Consider the following 14,887-nt stretch of genomic DNA (forward strand, 5'->3'; position numbering starts at 1 on the left):
TGACTGTTGACAGCTGTCTGGGCAGAGGCACTGGGGCATGGTCTGGGAATGGTAGTGCGGCTGGCAAAAACTTTTTGGCATGTTTCTACGCTGCTAGCCCAATGTTGACGTCACGACTTTTGGCCTTTCGCGCGGCATATGTTTGCATAAATGCATGCAACACCAGGCGGGGCAGCAGCCACAGCAGAAAAACCCCGAAAAACCCCGAAAAACCGTCGGAATGAAAGATAAATTTCGCACACCCACAGATATGCGGATACGCGGAGATCCGGCCAGAGCAATAGACAGACAGCTAGATAATCCCTAAGGGGGGGATATACTTTTTTATGTTCAACATAAAATTCGAAGGAATTTTTGGATCTGGTTTTTTGCTGGATTCCTGGATGATTGATCATAAATGGAGCCCTCAATGACAAATTAATTTGCTTAAAGCATGGCCTCGCAGGCTTCATATCGATAAATCATCAAATGATAATAACCAATTTTAATAGTTTGTTTTTAAGGTCATAAATTGGTAATGCGAGTTTATCTTTGGTTTTTTTTTAGTTGGGCGCGAAATGAAGCAATGATTTATGATGGCTGGTGCATAATAAACTGCTGTAAGCTTGTGTAATCGATCAATTATCGATAGCACTGCAGTTTGATACATTAATAATCCTGGCAATGTTTGCCGTCTGCATACAATCCAATTAAACCGGCGACCAATCAACGTTTCAAGTTTTTTCCGCCAATATTTTTGCATTAATTGGCAGGGCAGCGGATTTCTCCCGTCATCCAGCTGCATTGTGTTGTCCCAGCGGAAGAGAGAGAGGGAGAGAGAAACAATCCCGGCCAGACATCATCAGACATCGGACAGCAACCCATCAACAGGGCAGAGCCAGAGCCAGGGCCAGGGCCAGGGCCAAACAAAAAATGAAGACAAAAACATGGCCGCTATCGAGGCTGACCATGCGGCCCGTGGCTCGGCCCCGATTCACGCAGAACCCTATGGGACAATCCTGCAATCCGGATATAATTTTTCATTTTCATCCCGACACCTTTTTCAATTTCAGCAATACAAATGTTTGAATTTGCGCCGCTTGACTAGGTCTGTTCCTCAGTGCCTGCTGTCTGGCTGCTCCAGCCGCTCCACCCGCTCCGTTTTCCGTTTGACGCCTCCTGCACATCCCCCATTCTAGCTGCAATGCAATAAAATTTCAATATGCAACTTGGCAAAGTCATGTCCGGGCACGGGGATGACGCAAAGGCTGTGCCTCACCTGGCAACACCCCCCAGCTACGGTGTGTGTGTGTTTTTTGGAGTTCTCTCCACTGTGAGGGTGGTGTGACACCTAAATGAAAGTTTGGTCGACTGGAGTGGGTACAAAGTGACTAGACTTGCACCCTGGAGCGGCATTGGCTAAGCGCAATCAATATGCGAGCAAGTCAGCCACTTGTTTGGCTTTCTTGGCCCCGGGACAAGACTTGTGGCGAAAGTAGCTGCTGCTTCACTCTTCACTCTCTGTAAGAGGCTGCTGCCGCCTCAAGTGGCACTCGCACCCACACTTTGGCGTATTGTCGTGTGTAGTCTGCTTTTTTATGCACCTTCGGAGGGTTCAACGGCATTCCAGAGCCGTATATCATATCTTATAAGGTAGTAACGATCGATGCCATAGAGTATCAAAGTCTGCGGCTTGGCGAGCGGGTGCGGCACCAGCAATATTGCAGTTTTGGCTCAAGTTGCTGCTGCTCCCCTTATCCTTTTGCCTCTCATCCTCGTTCGTGTTCTTCCTCTTGGTATTTATAACTTTTTCTTAGCGCGCTCAGAAATATCAATTGAACACGTTTCCACACACACACACACACACACACTCACACGCTTGCAAGGCAAAAAATATGAAGAGTGCACTTGAGAGAGTTGAAAGCAGCGCCAGAAGAGGGAGAGAGAGAGTGAGAGAGCGGCGGGTAGGACTGATTGCAAGTGCGAGTGTGACCAGCAAAGATAAAGCGACAGACAGACAAAGAGAGAGACAGAGAGCGACAACGTTGACAGCGGGACACAACGGAAGTTTTTGTGCTGATTCTCCTTCGCTCTCCGCTCTCCGCTCTTCGCTCTTCCTTTTTCTTTTTCTTTCGTTTTTGTCAGACATATTCAGTTACAGTTTGTGCTTGAAGGGGCGGGGACGGGGGCGTGTCTGCGACGGTCATGCCTTTGTTACAGTTTGCTTAATTGCAACGTTTTGTAGCATAATTGTGGTACTGCCGCATCCGGCAGATACATTCTGTTTGCCGCCTGCATCTTTTGTTTGCCCTCAAGTGGCGTTTTAACCAGTACCTCCACACCTTCCCACATCAAGAACGATGGTAGATTGCGCACATTTTAGCGAGCAAAAGTTTCGAGTGATTTGCGAGGCCAGCACAATGGACCCCATTGATTGGCCGCCCCCCCGCTCCCCATCGTACAGCGAGTACGTGTTCATTAAAAGTACACACAGCGACAGCAAGTGGGCAGCACAAATCATAATTAGAGGCGGCCTGCCCCGCACTGCACTGCACTGCATAATTAACGGTATCAGTGAGCAAGCACATTATTATGTACGATTATTAGCGGAGAGGGGGAGAGAGAGAGAGTGGGAGTGGGAGAGAGCTTCGTTTCGGTGGCATAAAAGCTCACTTAGTATGCCAGACAGCTGCCAATAAAAAAATACACACATACAGAGTGTACTCACACTCCTCCATCCCTTGCCTTCCCCCTCCCCACCAGCTTCCAAGTTTTATGGAGTTTTGCCTTTGCCGTCGCCTTCCTTCTGTTCTTTACCGTTAGGCTGGCATATGCAAATGACTTTGGCGCCTGGTGCGTCATTATGCGTATCCCACTCCCACTCTCTCTTCTTCTTCTGCTTTCGGGGGCAGACTGTACCCGAAATGAAGGTAATGGCGTCAAATTCAAATCGCGTCTCATATGTTTTACTTTTGTGCGCTAATTTTATGATCATTTTGCCCCCGACAGCCCACGAGGGGGGAGTGTAGCTCTGTCAAGCCAGAAAACATCTTCCTTCCTTGCCCCCCTCCCTGTCCAACATTTAGCCTGTCACGTGTAATTTGCAGAGACCTTTTCGAACCATCCTCCCCCGTAAGGCTGTGTCGTCAAATGTGCTAACGACCAATTTGGGGGCAGCCCCCAAGCGAAACGGGCCTAAAATATCTCTCACTCCCTCTTTCCCTCTCCATTTTTGCGACTTTTTTGTGTATTCTTTTTAAATATTAAATTAAATGTATTTAAAAGTACGTTGGCAAAAAAAAAACAAAAACAGCCGACCGCTTGATTAAGGAATGCGCTAGATTTTAATTAAAATACTTTTTTATTTTATAGATACTTTTTATACGCTGAAAAGTGCGCTACAAAATGTCTGAAGTGGTCCTCAGAGCTCCCATATTTTCAACATAATTGCCACTATATGTATCTATATATTTGAGAAGTAGCCCTTATTCAGTAATAAATCTCATTCTGTTTCTCTGGAATAACCATCCTTCGTAAGTATCTCAAACTCTCCTTAGATACCTTTTAATAAAAGATATTTATATGTTTTTATTTGAGGTAACCTTAAAGCCCTATTAAATATTAAATTATATAAATTCTGTGAAATTTCCCATTCCCTGGGTAATTTTTCCCGAACCGAATATGGAATTAATGCCCGGAAAATACATATTCCAGCCAATCAATGGAAAATGGAGCGAAGCCAAGAATCGGGGGGTGTGGGCGTCGGCGTGGGCGTGGGCGTGGGCAGCAGGCCATGTTCATTTCAGGGGAATATCCTTACATAACATTTCCTTAGTCGTATCATTCGCTTTCATTAGTTATGTAAAATGTGGCTATCTGTGTCTGTCTGTGTGTCTAGTGTGTGTGTGTGTGTATGTGTGCATTAATAATGGGACCAAAAAAGTAAAGAAAGGGCTCTGCTCTCGGCCTCTCTCTCTCTCTCCGTATGTGGTTTTTAATAGCGCGACAGTTGAAAAACAAAGCCTGGCCACACTCGAGAACCTGAAACTTAGACAGCAGGCAGGCAGCCACTCTACCAAAAGTGGTTTTAGTTGGGGGTGGGGGAGGGGCTTGTCTAAAGAACGTAACAATTGCTGACTAAAAGATGAAATTCTACATTTTTAATGCGGCTCACCTGACACGACGGTTAGGTCCGCTCTGGGGTCGCTTGGGTTTGGGCCATCGTATACGTAACAATGCAGAAAGGATTCCGAATCAGATGGAAGAGGACCTAAGAGGGCCTGCCGAAACGGGTGGGAGAAATGCAAAAGACCCTGGCCAAAAGGGTTGCAGAGGTGTGTGTGTGTGGAGGACTGCACCGTGTGTGAGCGGCTTGTTAATTTCAAGTGGCATGTTAACTTTCTGACATTAAGTTGGCATTTCATGTCAACTATGCAGCCCTTGTTAAGTGTCCTCTGTGTCTGCCCCTCTTACACCCCCCTCCCCACGCGTTCCACTCTGCATTGTGTGCGAGAGAGAGAGGGATAGGGAGTGTGTGTTACATGCGGAAAACGGTGTTTAGCAAAATGCCATCATTATGTTAATTATAAATGCGCCCCGGCTACGCCTTGACTCAAAGACTGAGACAGACCCAGAGACAGACAGGCCAGATCTTGCCATCCCCACACATGGATGTGTGTGTGTGTGTGTGTGTGTGTTGCTGCGGCAGTTACACTTCCGTTTCCGTTGCCAACGTCAGCGCTTGTCGTTGTGCCAGCAAGCGGAAATGCTAAAACGCAGCGTTTTTGTGGCACCGCCCCCTCAGGGCTCCCAGGATCCTCCCCGTGGGTCGTCCTCCTGACGACAGCAATTATGTGGCATACAGTGATACAACTCGAACACAAATGCCTACAAATTGCTAATCAAAAGCTTCACAAAAGCTGCCTGCCACCTGATGATAATTCGTAACGGTTGATGAAGCGCCAACTATCCATGAGTTGTGTGAATGTGAACATACACTGAGGGAAAATCTAGCCGATAACTTGTTGTTTCTTTTGACTCGTTTTAAAGAGATTTTTCCGAGATTTTGTTGTTGTTTTCTTTCCATGATTTTACTCATCTTTCTGCTCAGTGTAGCTCGTCTACGGCTTATGTCTGTTTTGCATTTGCGTAGCCACATGTAGATACACATACATATGCATCTCGCATTGAGATTCTGTCATTTGAATTGACACTTTCAGTTGAACTCAATTAAGTCCCGGGCAAAAACAACGCCGATGACTAGCCATTTCTAGTCGGTTTCTATCTCTGTCCAAACATCTCTCTGGCATCTATCGCTATTTTTGATTTTGAATGCAAATTCGGCCCGAATGCCACATGAAATGTGTCGCTCAACAAAAAAGTGATGTGATTTTTGGGCATCTCTAAATCGACGTCACTCACACCTTGTCGCCATCGGCATTTCTGTATGTAAAACAACAAACATAATCGATTGAAAACTAACAAGACTTACGCTTAAAAGTCTATTAATTGGGTGCAAATAAAAAAGACACTGCAATATCGTACAATGTCAGACCAGCTCTCAAAAAAAGAAGACATTTTCAATCAAATCTAGACCTTGAAAGAAAAGTCTAGACACTTGGGAATAGAGTCTTAAAATACAATCCTAATATATGATGTAACTTTATATTCTATTGTTATCTTTATTACCCTCTGAAATGATACATCGTTACTCAACTCAACTCATCTCCGAACAGATCTTCGCTTATACCCGAGGTTTTTTCTCATGTTTGAACTTAGATTGTCTTTAAGCGATTTTCCCTCAGCAAGCAGTTCAATTTAGAGCGCAAGCAGTTGAACAAGCAGTCGATAAGCAGTTGATCAACAGTCGGTAAGGCTGTTCTCTCCGTCTTACACACTTTCTACTTCCACTTTTAAGCTTTTATCCACACTAGTCTACTCAATGATCTCCGAAGCTAAACTTTAGTTTAATCAACTTTTCGCTTTCGACAATCTTTGCAGTGGAGAATTCGGTCTGAATTGTTCACTGGAACGAATTCCCCTTGATAAATGAGTTAATTATTTCGAAGCATTCCCAGCCATCAGCCACGAAGAGAGAGGAGTAGCCCAGCTCTAAACGAAAACTTTTCTGGGGGGAAAATGTGGATACTATCATCAACATGAACATCAACATCAGCATCGTCCCATGGAGAACTTAAGTCTGCTTTCACAGCGGCTCCAACCCCCCTATTATCCGCTTGGCACTTCTATTCCCTTCCAGGAATTCGCTCCACTCCAGGGCCCATCCGAGCGGCAGCTGCTTAACCGCACTGACTTTTTGGCATATCTCTCATAATCTGTGTCTGTCAACGCCTCGAAACTCCCTCTTCCTCCGCCTCTTCTCCTTTCCATTTCTCATCCTCTGGCTACGTGCTGGCCAAGCAAAATCTCATTAAAAATGTCCTTGCGGCTGAAGCATAAATCTGAGAATTAAAGCTCACAAATCGAAAAGAAACCAGAAAGAGATCCCGAAACACGGTTTAAACTTAGCCCATGGCCTGGGGGGTGTGGGGGGTGGAGGGTAGCAGGAAGCAAGGGTGGTGGCTAGTTGGAAGTGCCTTGAATTTATGAGTGTTGCTTCCACATCCTCATCCAGCTACTGTGGGAGGGAGCTTCCAGAGGCAGGGAACGCGGCTGGTTCTCGTATAAAAACCCATTTAAAAAGCAATTATTTTGCGTTGATTCAATATGGCGTCGGTTGATGGATGCCCACAGTCAAAGGCAGAGGAAAAATCAGCGACCACAACAGGTAATAGGCCAGAGAGGAGGCCAGAGAGGAGGCCAGCGAGGAGGCCAGCGAGGAGGCCGGCGAGGCGAAAGTCAGTGAAAGGAAAAGGACCTGGAACAAGAGCCTGCCCGTATCCGCACGAAGCAGCAGGAGCAACGAGGAGTTCCATAAGTTTTCCGTGGTCAGATCCGCCTGCAGTACATATACGACTTTTGTCGAGCCAGGGTCAGAGGCAGCTGCATCCATTCTGTGCCACCCCGTTGCTGCCTCAGCAGAAAACTGCAAGGACAGAAGGCCCTATCCCATCAACACGATGTGTCCTTTATGCATGCAATGCATAAAACAGTGTGTCCTAGCTGCGTGTCCTGCTGCTGCTCCTGCTGCTGGCCCCAGTGTTATCTCCGCAGATTCTGCTGACAGGCAACAGGCAACATGTTGGCCCAGCGCCAACTCGGTCAACAGTTCGATGACGTATGCAGACTACCACAGGGTCCTGCAGTGTCCTGCAGTGTCCAAAAAAAGGGGTAGCCCCATCCTGCCGCTAGGAGTGGGTGCTGGGAGCGGCAGTGCCACAGAAATATCAAGATAAATAAAATAACAATGAAATATGAAAGAATTTTGAGTGCACATAAGAATTCAAATTAAATCCCCAGGCATCTCCTCGGTTAGGTGTCGTTCTCTCGGTCGTAGAAATATTTCTATTTCCACTTCTGCTTTTGCCATTTTATGCCAGAGACGAGACGTTTTAACGGATGACAACATCGGGATGTTTGCGGTTGTAAAAAGGAGTGAAGAAGTGGCGAAGGTTTCTCTGCCACAATGCTCTTGATGGAAGATATGCCGGATAATCTGTTGCCTTTGGTCTGTGGCATGACTTTTTCGTATCTGCCAATCCGTGTTCTTTCTCATTTATCATTCCAGCAATTTGTGTCGATGACAATGGATCATCTGAGGCTCCATCGGCAGCTATAATCTTTTAAATGTTCCCCTTAGCCTTTACAGAATTGGGGGATGGGCGGGGATGGGGTGTGGGCGTTGCCATCATTGCCTTTTAACCCATTTATGGGCTGGACATATTTCAATTTCCGTTCCCTTACCTTCCCTTCCCTTCTGGTAGCACATTTTATTGCCTCTTCATTGTTTTTGGGGCTGCTGCTTGCTTTTCCTTCCCTTTTGAGGTCCCTGCAACATTTAGGCCCTGCCGCATTTCATTTCATTACGTTTTTATCTTGTTTCGGCAACTAATTTCATTTTGTGCATATTTCAATTCGTAGAAACGGGCCCACACAGCCCAACCCCGGAGGCCCTTAATTAATTCCACAAAAATATTTATAACTTTTGGGACCACAAAAATACTGTCGCACTCCCGGTACACATTTTCCTGTGTATTTTCCCTGCTCTGTGTTTGTGCGGCGACCCTTCAATAGGCCAGAAATCTAAGAAATTTATGCATGACTGCAACAGGGTCAAGTTTTTGGTTGCAGAAGGCTTTAGCCTCTAATGCCACGCAGCTGCTCTCCGAAAGGAGAAAAGTTGGAAAAACCAAAAGAGCTTGGAGCCCTTTTCCAGCAAAGGGGACTCCCCTCCCCTCCCCCACCCCTCTGGCAGATAAGCAGATTTATGAGCTAAACAACGAAACTCGAATAACTGGAGACAGTGTTTGGGGTTTTTTGGTCTGGGGCTCGGAGGCGTAAAGATAAAACAACATACGACACATACACATATGTGGGGGAAGGGGCAGGCTGCACTATGAGAAGATTTATGGGGCACAGGACATAGGGATTGTGTCGTTGTGTCGTTCTCTGATGGGCAGAACCGAATGTCACCGGAAGTGCCAGGCAGGCGACTATTGACACGACATGTCCTCTTTTCACACACACGACTCCGCTCCGCCCCGCAACCCCACAACCCATTGCCATCATCATCTACTGTATATATCGTGGTAACTTCAGACGGGCGTATAATCTTACGCTGCGGTCACTCAAGGGAGTGAGGGGGGAGCAGGGGGCAGATGACGCGGCTTCCCGTTAAAGGACGGGTACCCCGCATGAACTCCAGGTAGAGGCCAGGTGTCAATTTCATTTTCATTAAGTTGCTTCTGCTTGGCTAGGTCCTCTCTTAATTTGCGTCACTTTGCTTGACCAAACGAGACTCAAATTTCAGCGGGCGAAAATCTACAGCAAAAAATAAGGTAAAAACAGAAAGGAACTCCAACGCAGCGACGGTTTCTGCTCATTTGTAAAACAAGAAGCAAAAGGCAGGAGCGGCAGGAGCACCAGGAGAGGCAGGAGAAGCCCTACTTATGCCTCCTCAGCGGTCGCTTGTCTTCATTTTTGCATTAATTAATACTTATTACGGCGAAAAAAAGGCAAAGCAGCAGGAAGAAGGGGCAGCAGGCCTTCGGTTCTCTAGGGGTTTAGGTAAAACTTTAATCACTTCCTTCAGGAGCAACATTTTTGGTCTCACTTGGTTGCTTCTTTTTTTTTTTTTGAGCCTTTGGTAATTTGAGTCTGTTAACGTTGCTCTTTTTTTGGGCTGCTTTTTGGTTTTCGGACATGGACCTCAACCTCATCAGAGGCCAGGGGAAAGGCAAAAGGCAAAAGGGAAAAAAGGAAATTTCCTTTTGTGGCTGCCTCATAACCTAGCCGGGGACTTAATTAAAACTAATTCCATTTAAATATTATATGGAACATTTTGTGGCAGCGACAAGCGATTTTCACTTCCTTTTTGTTTAATTGAATTTTTGAGGCCAGTCTTTGTCTCTGTGGCAAAAATCAACGAAAAGATGCTCTCGTTTTTGTTTTTTTGGCTTAAAATCTTTGTAGAACTTTGGCTTTGTTTGTGAGCAGCCGCCGTAAACAAAGACAAAGTCACAAATTAACAGGGAATTGAGGGTGAGAGAGGGTGAGAGATAGAGACATTTTGGGATAAAAGTTTTAACTGGCGGCCCTGGCGGAGGGGGCTAATGGGGGATTACAACTCTTACCAGAACTTACCAGCCAATACCACTCTCCGAGCGGTATGGGATCTTACCTTTCTCTGAATATTCTATTTATAAAATTTAATTACATTATAAATATATTTTGTGGTAATATTTATAAATTATGCCATTTTTATATTTGCTTTGCGGTTTTAGAATACAAACAAAATATATAGAAAATAATTAGAGAAAAAAAAAAACACAAATTTGCATTTATTTATTTATTTATGTAGCCATCAATGTTGGACATCAAATAGAGTCATCAAAATGCTTTGAATGGCTTCCAGACAGTGGAAGGACTTTTAATTAATGCATTCCGCTATATCGTACGGAAATTAATTATTCGGCAATCAAAAAAAACCCCAGCCAAAACCGATGTGAAGCACAAAAGAAAATCATTTTAGGAAAAAAAAAGAAAATCCACTCGGTTTGACAATTGAAAACTGATTGCAGGGATTGCCAGTGCGAGTGTGATAGGGAAAAAGTGCTCTATTTAAATATTTGCATTTCAATTGGTTATTTGTATGTGTTGCATGCCCCTAATTGGCAGTTCGGACAACAACAAATTGTGGAATATAATTTCAAATTGATTGCTGGCAGATGCCAATGAGGCTAATGGCTGTAAGAGCGGAGTGGGGGGGGGGGGGGGTTGGAATGAGAATTGTGTAATTTATGAAGAGAGAATCTGCTAACTAGCTGAACCGCAGTAAATTAACACGGTAGTCCAGTGGCAGGGGCCAGGACTAGGACTGGGGATAATTTGGCATAAAATATATGACTCCCCTCCACCCAGCCATCGAGCCATCCAAACAGATGGTGTCCATGGTGCAGCCAGGGAGGAGGTGAGGGAGAGAGACGGGAGAGAGACGGGATAATGCAATCTAATATTAATGCCCAAGCCGCCTGCATTTATTGGCATATAAATCACTTGGCCTGGCCACCAAATCACAGATACACAATACACACAGGAGGCAGGGGCACTGGTTGAAGGGTGTTGAGTGTTGGGTGATGGGAGGGGGGGAAAAACAATGCTGAAGAAGGCTTAGAGGGAAGCCAAAGCCAACGGCACTTACCCCATCGTCTAGAGTGTCTCAGTGTCTCTGTCTGTCGCACTCATTAGGGCCCATCCTTTATGTTCGCTGCATTTGCTCCGCTTCTGCTGCCGTTGCCGTTGCCGCTGCTGATGCATTCTTCTTCCACTTTTTCGTGACTCTTTCATGTCAATTAATGCGACGCACTCTTCAAATATTAGCAGACATTATGTGCGCTGTCTTGACTGAGCCCTGGGGCTGCCTCTTCGAGCACTTCCGCCGAGCAACCATCCATCCATCCATCCATCCATCCATCCAGTCGGCTAGGAGCTGGCACTGGCACTGTCACTGGCTTTGGCTGTGGCTGTGGCTCCATTCGCCTGGCTGTTTGCCCTGGGTCGCCGCACAATGAGCACACAAATGACTTGGAGCACTTCAGCCTGGCTTTTTGTTCTTTAATCGGGGGCATTATTACGATGCCTCTTCGTCTTCCATTCTGTCCTTCTGCCGCTTCTTCTGCTGTTGCTCAAGTGCCTGGGATTATGTGCTGACGTTGAATGCGCCGCTGATTCTGATTCAGAGGATTCGAGTGGCCTGGTGCTCTGCCGTTGGCTTCCTTCCTTCCTTCGTATGCACATTCTGACAGACAGACGGACAGCCAGACAGCCAGACAGTTGAGTGTCAGTTGGAAGCGATCACAGGTTCACAGGGTCACAGTTGCTGCTGCTGCTGCTGCTGGCTGGATATTTGAACTTTCACCATCACCTTTTTGGCTCAGCTTTTTTTTTCCTGTCTGTTGGGGCACCACTTGCACCGACCCTCGCTGGCCAGTGACTGAGCTCTGCGCCAGTTGTGCGTCCGTATTTCAATGAAACGCCGCTGGCTTTTGCCAGAGCTTTGCCCCGATCCAAAGCTTTCGGGGACAGCTTTGCGTGTCGTGTGAGTATAAGAGAGGGCGTTCGGCTTGTGCGCAGGCGCATCCTTAACGGATTTCGGCCGTCGGCCTTCGGCTTGGCTTTCGCTTCGGCTTTTGCTCGGCTCTGGCATTTAACCTCGTGCCTCTGCTCCCCTTCTGCTGCTTTTTCTATAGGTTTTTCCGCACATATGAAAATTAAAAGCGCTTAACAACAATTAACAATTGGCCGAGGCTGCATTCGGCATTCGGCAGGCGGCAGTCGGCAGTCGGCAAAAGAGAGGTGCCACCAGGCGCACTGGTGGCACGAGGGATAGGTGTGAAGCAAACACAATTTTCTGGACAAGGCATTAATCAAGACAGTTGTGACACTAAAACTCCGCCAGCAATTAATCAACAGAAAAGGAACCGTACCCAAAACAGAAGTTGCCTTCTGCATTAACTGATTGTTGTGCTGTTGGCCAGCAGCTCAAAGCCAGCCAAAACTTGTCAGTTTGAATAAAAGTTTAGTTCAAAGACACACACAGAAGATACTGAATATCGAATCAAATCAAAGTTTGATATGACAGCCAGACAGACAGACAAAAATGATACTCTCCTCTCCTCTCCTCTCCTTTCCGCCTGGATGGTGTTTTTCTTTCAGGCAAAGTTTCCGCCTTGAGAAGTGGCCTCAACTTTTGGCCTGGCCAATGCAGCAGAAACCATGGCATAAGTTCATATTCATGTTCCACCCTCTAGAGAGAGGGTGAGTGAGGCCCAACACCGCCTCATCAATTTATCAATTAATAGGACTAATGAGCAGGCCGACTGCTAGATCCCAGTGTCACTAAATGCAGGACAGGACCCTTCCCTGTGCAAAATTAATTAGGATTCGCTCGTCAACAAACTCTGACACCTAGCATAGCCAACACTATGCTGTATGTACACTCGTAAAGATGTTTAGACAGGCATCTTTGGTGACGTAGTCGAAGTCGCCGTCGCTGTCGTCTTCGTCGTCTAACTAGATTCCACCGCTTGGCAAATTGTTGTTGTGCCTTTAATTGACAATCAAAGCAAGTAATCAAATTTGCTGCTCGACATTTTTCATTAGAATTATTATATAGTTACAAGTTCCGACTGCAGCGGCGGCCCCCCACGCAGTGCGCCCACAGAACATTATTTATAGCGCCCACATCAAAGGCGTAAAATTGCTTGGACAAGAGACCTTTAATCAAGGAATCCCCCTCTATCTTATCAGAAGGGGAGTAGTAGATATGATGCATGGCCATGAGAATGGTTTTCTGAGAATTGAGAACAAAAAAATCCACATCTAAGTAGCATTTTCCGAAACACTCCGGAAAAACGAATCACAGTCTCAAAAATTGTGTGATATTTTCGTTGGTGCTTCTATTTTCGAAAATCTTAAATATAATCGAAGATTCCGAGTGATGGCCGAACCGAATCTTATCTATGAGGATACCTACTCCTCCAGCTCCAATACTTCGGAAGACTCTGAGTATTTCATGGCTGAGGGGTGCTCTCAAAAAGAACATGATGAATCTTCCACATCCACTGATTTGAGTTCTTATAATGATCCTTCGGAGGGGTCCATAAAAGACGATGGGGCAGCAGACGCCAGGCCAGGATGTGGTAAGCCGTAATCTAACGAATTTCTGCAAAATTAAACCTTTCCACTTCAAAGGATCATTCGATTTTAAAAATGGCCAATTAGGCTTCTGGTGCGTTATTTGCTAATCTGTACGCTGCGAAATAAAAAGTAAGTACAGTCCTTTCTTGGCCTTCAATAACTATAGATACATATATCTATTTGCAGCATGCTGCGGCATTCCACATTCCTTTAAGACGACCAAAGGAATTTTTAAATATAAATTTTTTGTGGGTTTTCAAACAAATAAATATATTTACTATTTGTGCAGCAATTTTCAAATTCCTTAAGCCCTAATTTATTTTCCATAGATTTATTTCCTTTGTCCTTTGAAGCACGCCCCAAAAACAATATTCACTCGTAATTTGAAGCGACGACTGGTCTTTCATTAAGTCGCTGTGCAAATCCATGTCTGTGTCATTGAATAACTACAAATCATGCAGGAATCAAATGGGGGGAAGGGGATATATTCTATGTCCTCCCACTAGGGGGCTGGGGGCTGGGGGCTGGGCTTGTCATTTAATATCCGCAATTAAAGTGGTAATCAATCAAAATGAACAGGCGGAAAAACCTAAATGAATTAAAAGCAAACGAAAGAACAAAGCAAAGGATGAATGCACAGGACGAACCGAACAGAACCGAAACGGAATGAGAAGCGCCACAAACACAATAAACAGAACGAAGAGAAGGAAAAACCGAAGCGCAGCAAATGAACGGAAAAACGGGCCAAAAAGAAAAGGAAACTAACAAAAAAAAAGGCAACTGAACAAACAGCCAGAAACCAAAAAGAGAGAGAGATTGCACTGCGGGAATACTACGGAGTGCCGGAGGCAAATAGCAGCGGAATTCTTAGCCATCCATAAAAACTTAAAAACGTAAAAACAAACACGTGAATATCCAAAGATTATAGAATAAACAAAAGACCAGAGGTAAGGGCCATTACCTTGATTGGCGGTGTTTTTGGCCAACAAGTGATTGCCGCGAAGAGCGCAACGAATGAGACAGGAAGAAAAATATATAAAACCTATTCTCGACTTTTTCTCAGTGTATTCTCCAGTTGTACCTTCCGTTTCTCTCCCTCTCCCCACCATCTACGGTTCCGAGATATCCAGGGTCCAGGGGCAGGCGATAAACAAGTGCTATACAAACAAAAATGGCAGCACTGGAACGCTGGAACCTATTGATGATTGAGCAGGACATTAATCTAACGAAATGCAGACAGCTCAGCCCATCGCAGGCCAGCCCCCCAGGACAAAACACTGACCAACTGTGAAAGTGTCAAATTTCAAGCCACACATTGTTGCTGCTGCCTCCTCGTTCGGTGTCTGTCCGCGGCTACTACTGGCCGTGTCCGTGCCTGGTGCCACCGGCGTCTGGGGCCACGTAAGCAAACATAATTACGCCAATGCCAGTGGAGCACATACAAACACACACAGAGGTATATACTTATGATGTACATAATAAAAGTATGTATCATATGCGTTATTCGGCAGGATATATGGAAGATATACGTTAAAAGTCGGTTTTTCCCTACGGGTGGAAAGCGGACAATACTGCTTGCCCTGCTTTGGCT

General features: G+C 45.6%; 1 protein-coding gene and 1 long non-coding RNA gene across 3 annotated transcripts in view; one reads left to right on the top strand and one right to left on the bottom strand.

Annotated features, from left to right (window-relative positions):
* Positions 1–14,887, bottom strand: part of Mmp2 (Matrix metalloproteinase 2) — a 74,859-nt gene that overhangs the window by 35,563 nt on the left and 24,409 nt on the right. The window contains exon 1 of one of the 2 annotated variants that reach the window (XM_015184966.2): positions 10,799–11,600. The exons of the other annotated variant lie outside the window; for it this stretch is intronic. Within the exon in view, the coding sequence (XP_015040452.1) occupies positions 10,799–10,803 (5 nt within the window). The 5' untranslated portion in view covers positions 10,804–11,600. Of the gene's footprint in view, positions 1–10,798; positions 11,601–14,887 lie in introns of those variants that run through there. 2 annotated transcript variants of the gene reach the window in all.
* Positions 13,001–13,596, top strand: LOC26532359 (uncharacterized). The gene is made up of 3 exons (XR_001452344.2): positions 13,001–13,298; positions 13,351–13,425; positions 13,483–13,596. It is a non-coding gene; the product is annotated as an uncharacterized lncRNA (long non-coding RNA).

This window comes from Drosophila pseudoobscura, chromosome 3 (assembly GCF_009870125.1).
Source record: "Drosophila pseudoobscura strain MV-25-SWS-2005 chromosome 3, UCI_Dpse_MV25, whole genome shotgun sequence".
NCBI lineage: Eukaryota > Metazoa > Arthropoda > Insecta > Diptera > Drosophilidae > Drosophila > Drosophila pseudoobscura.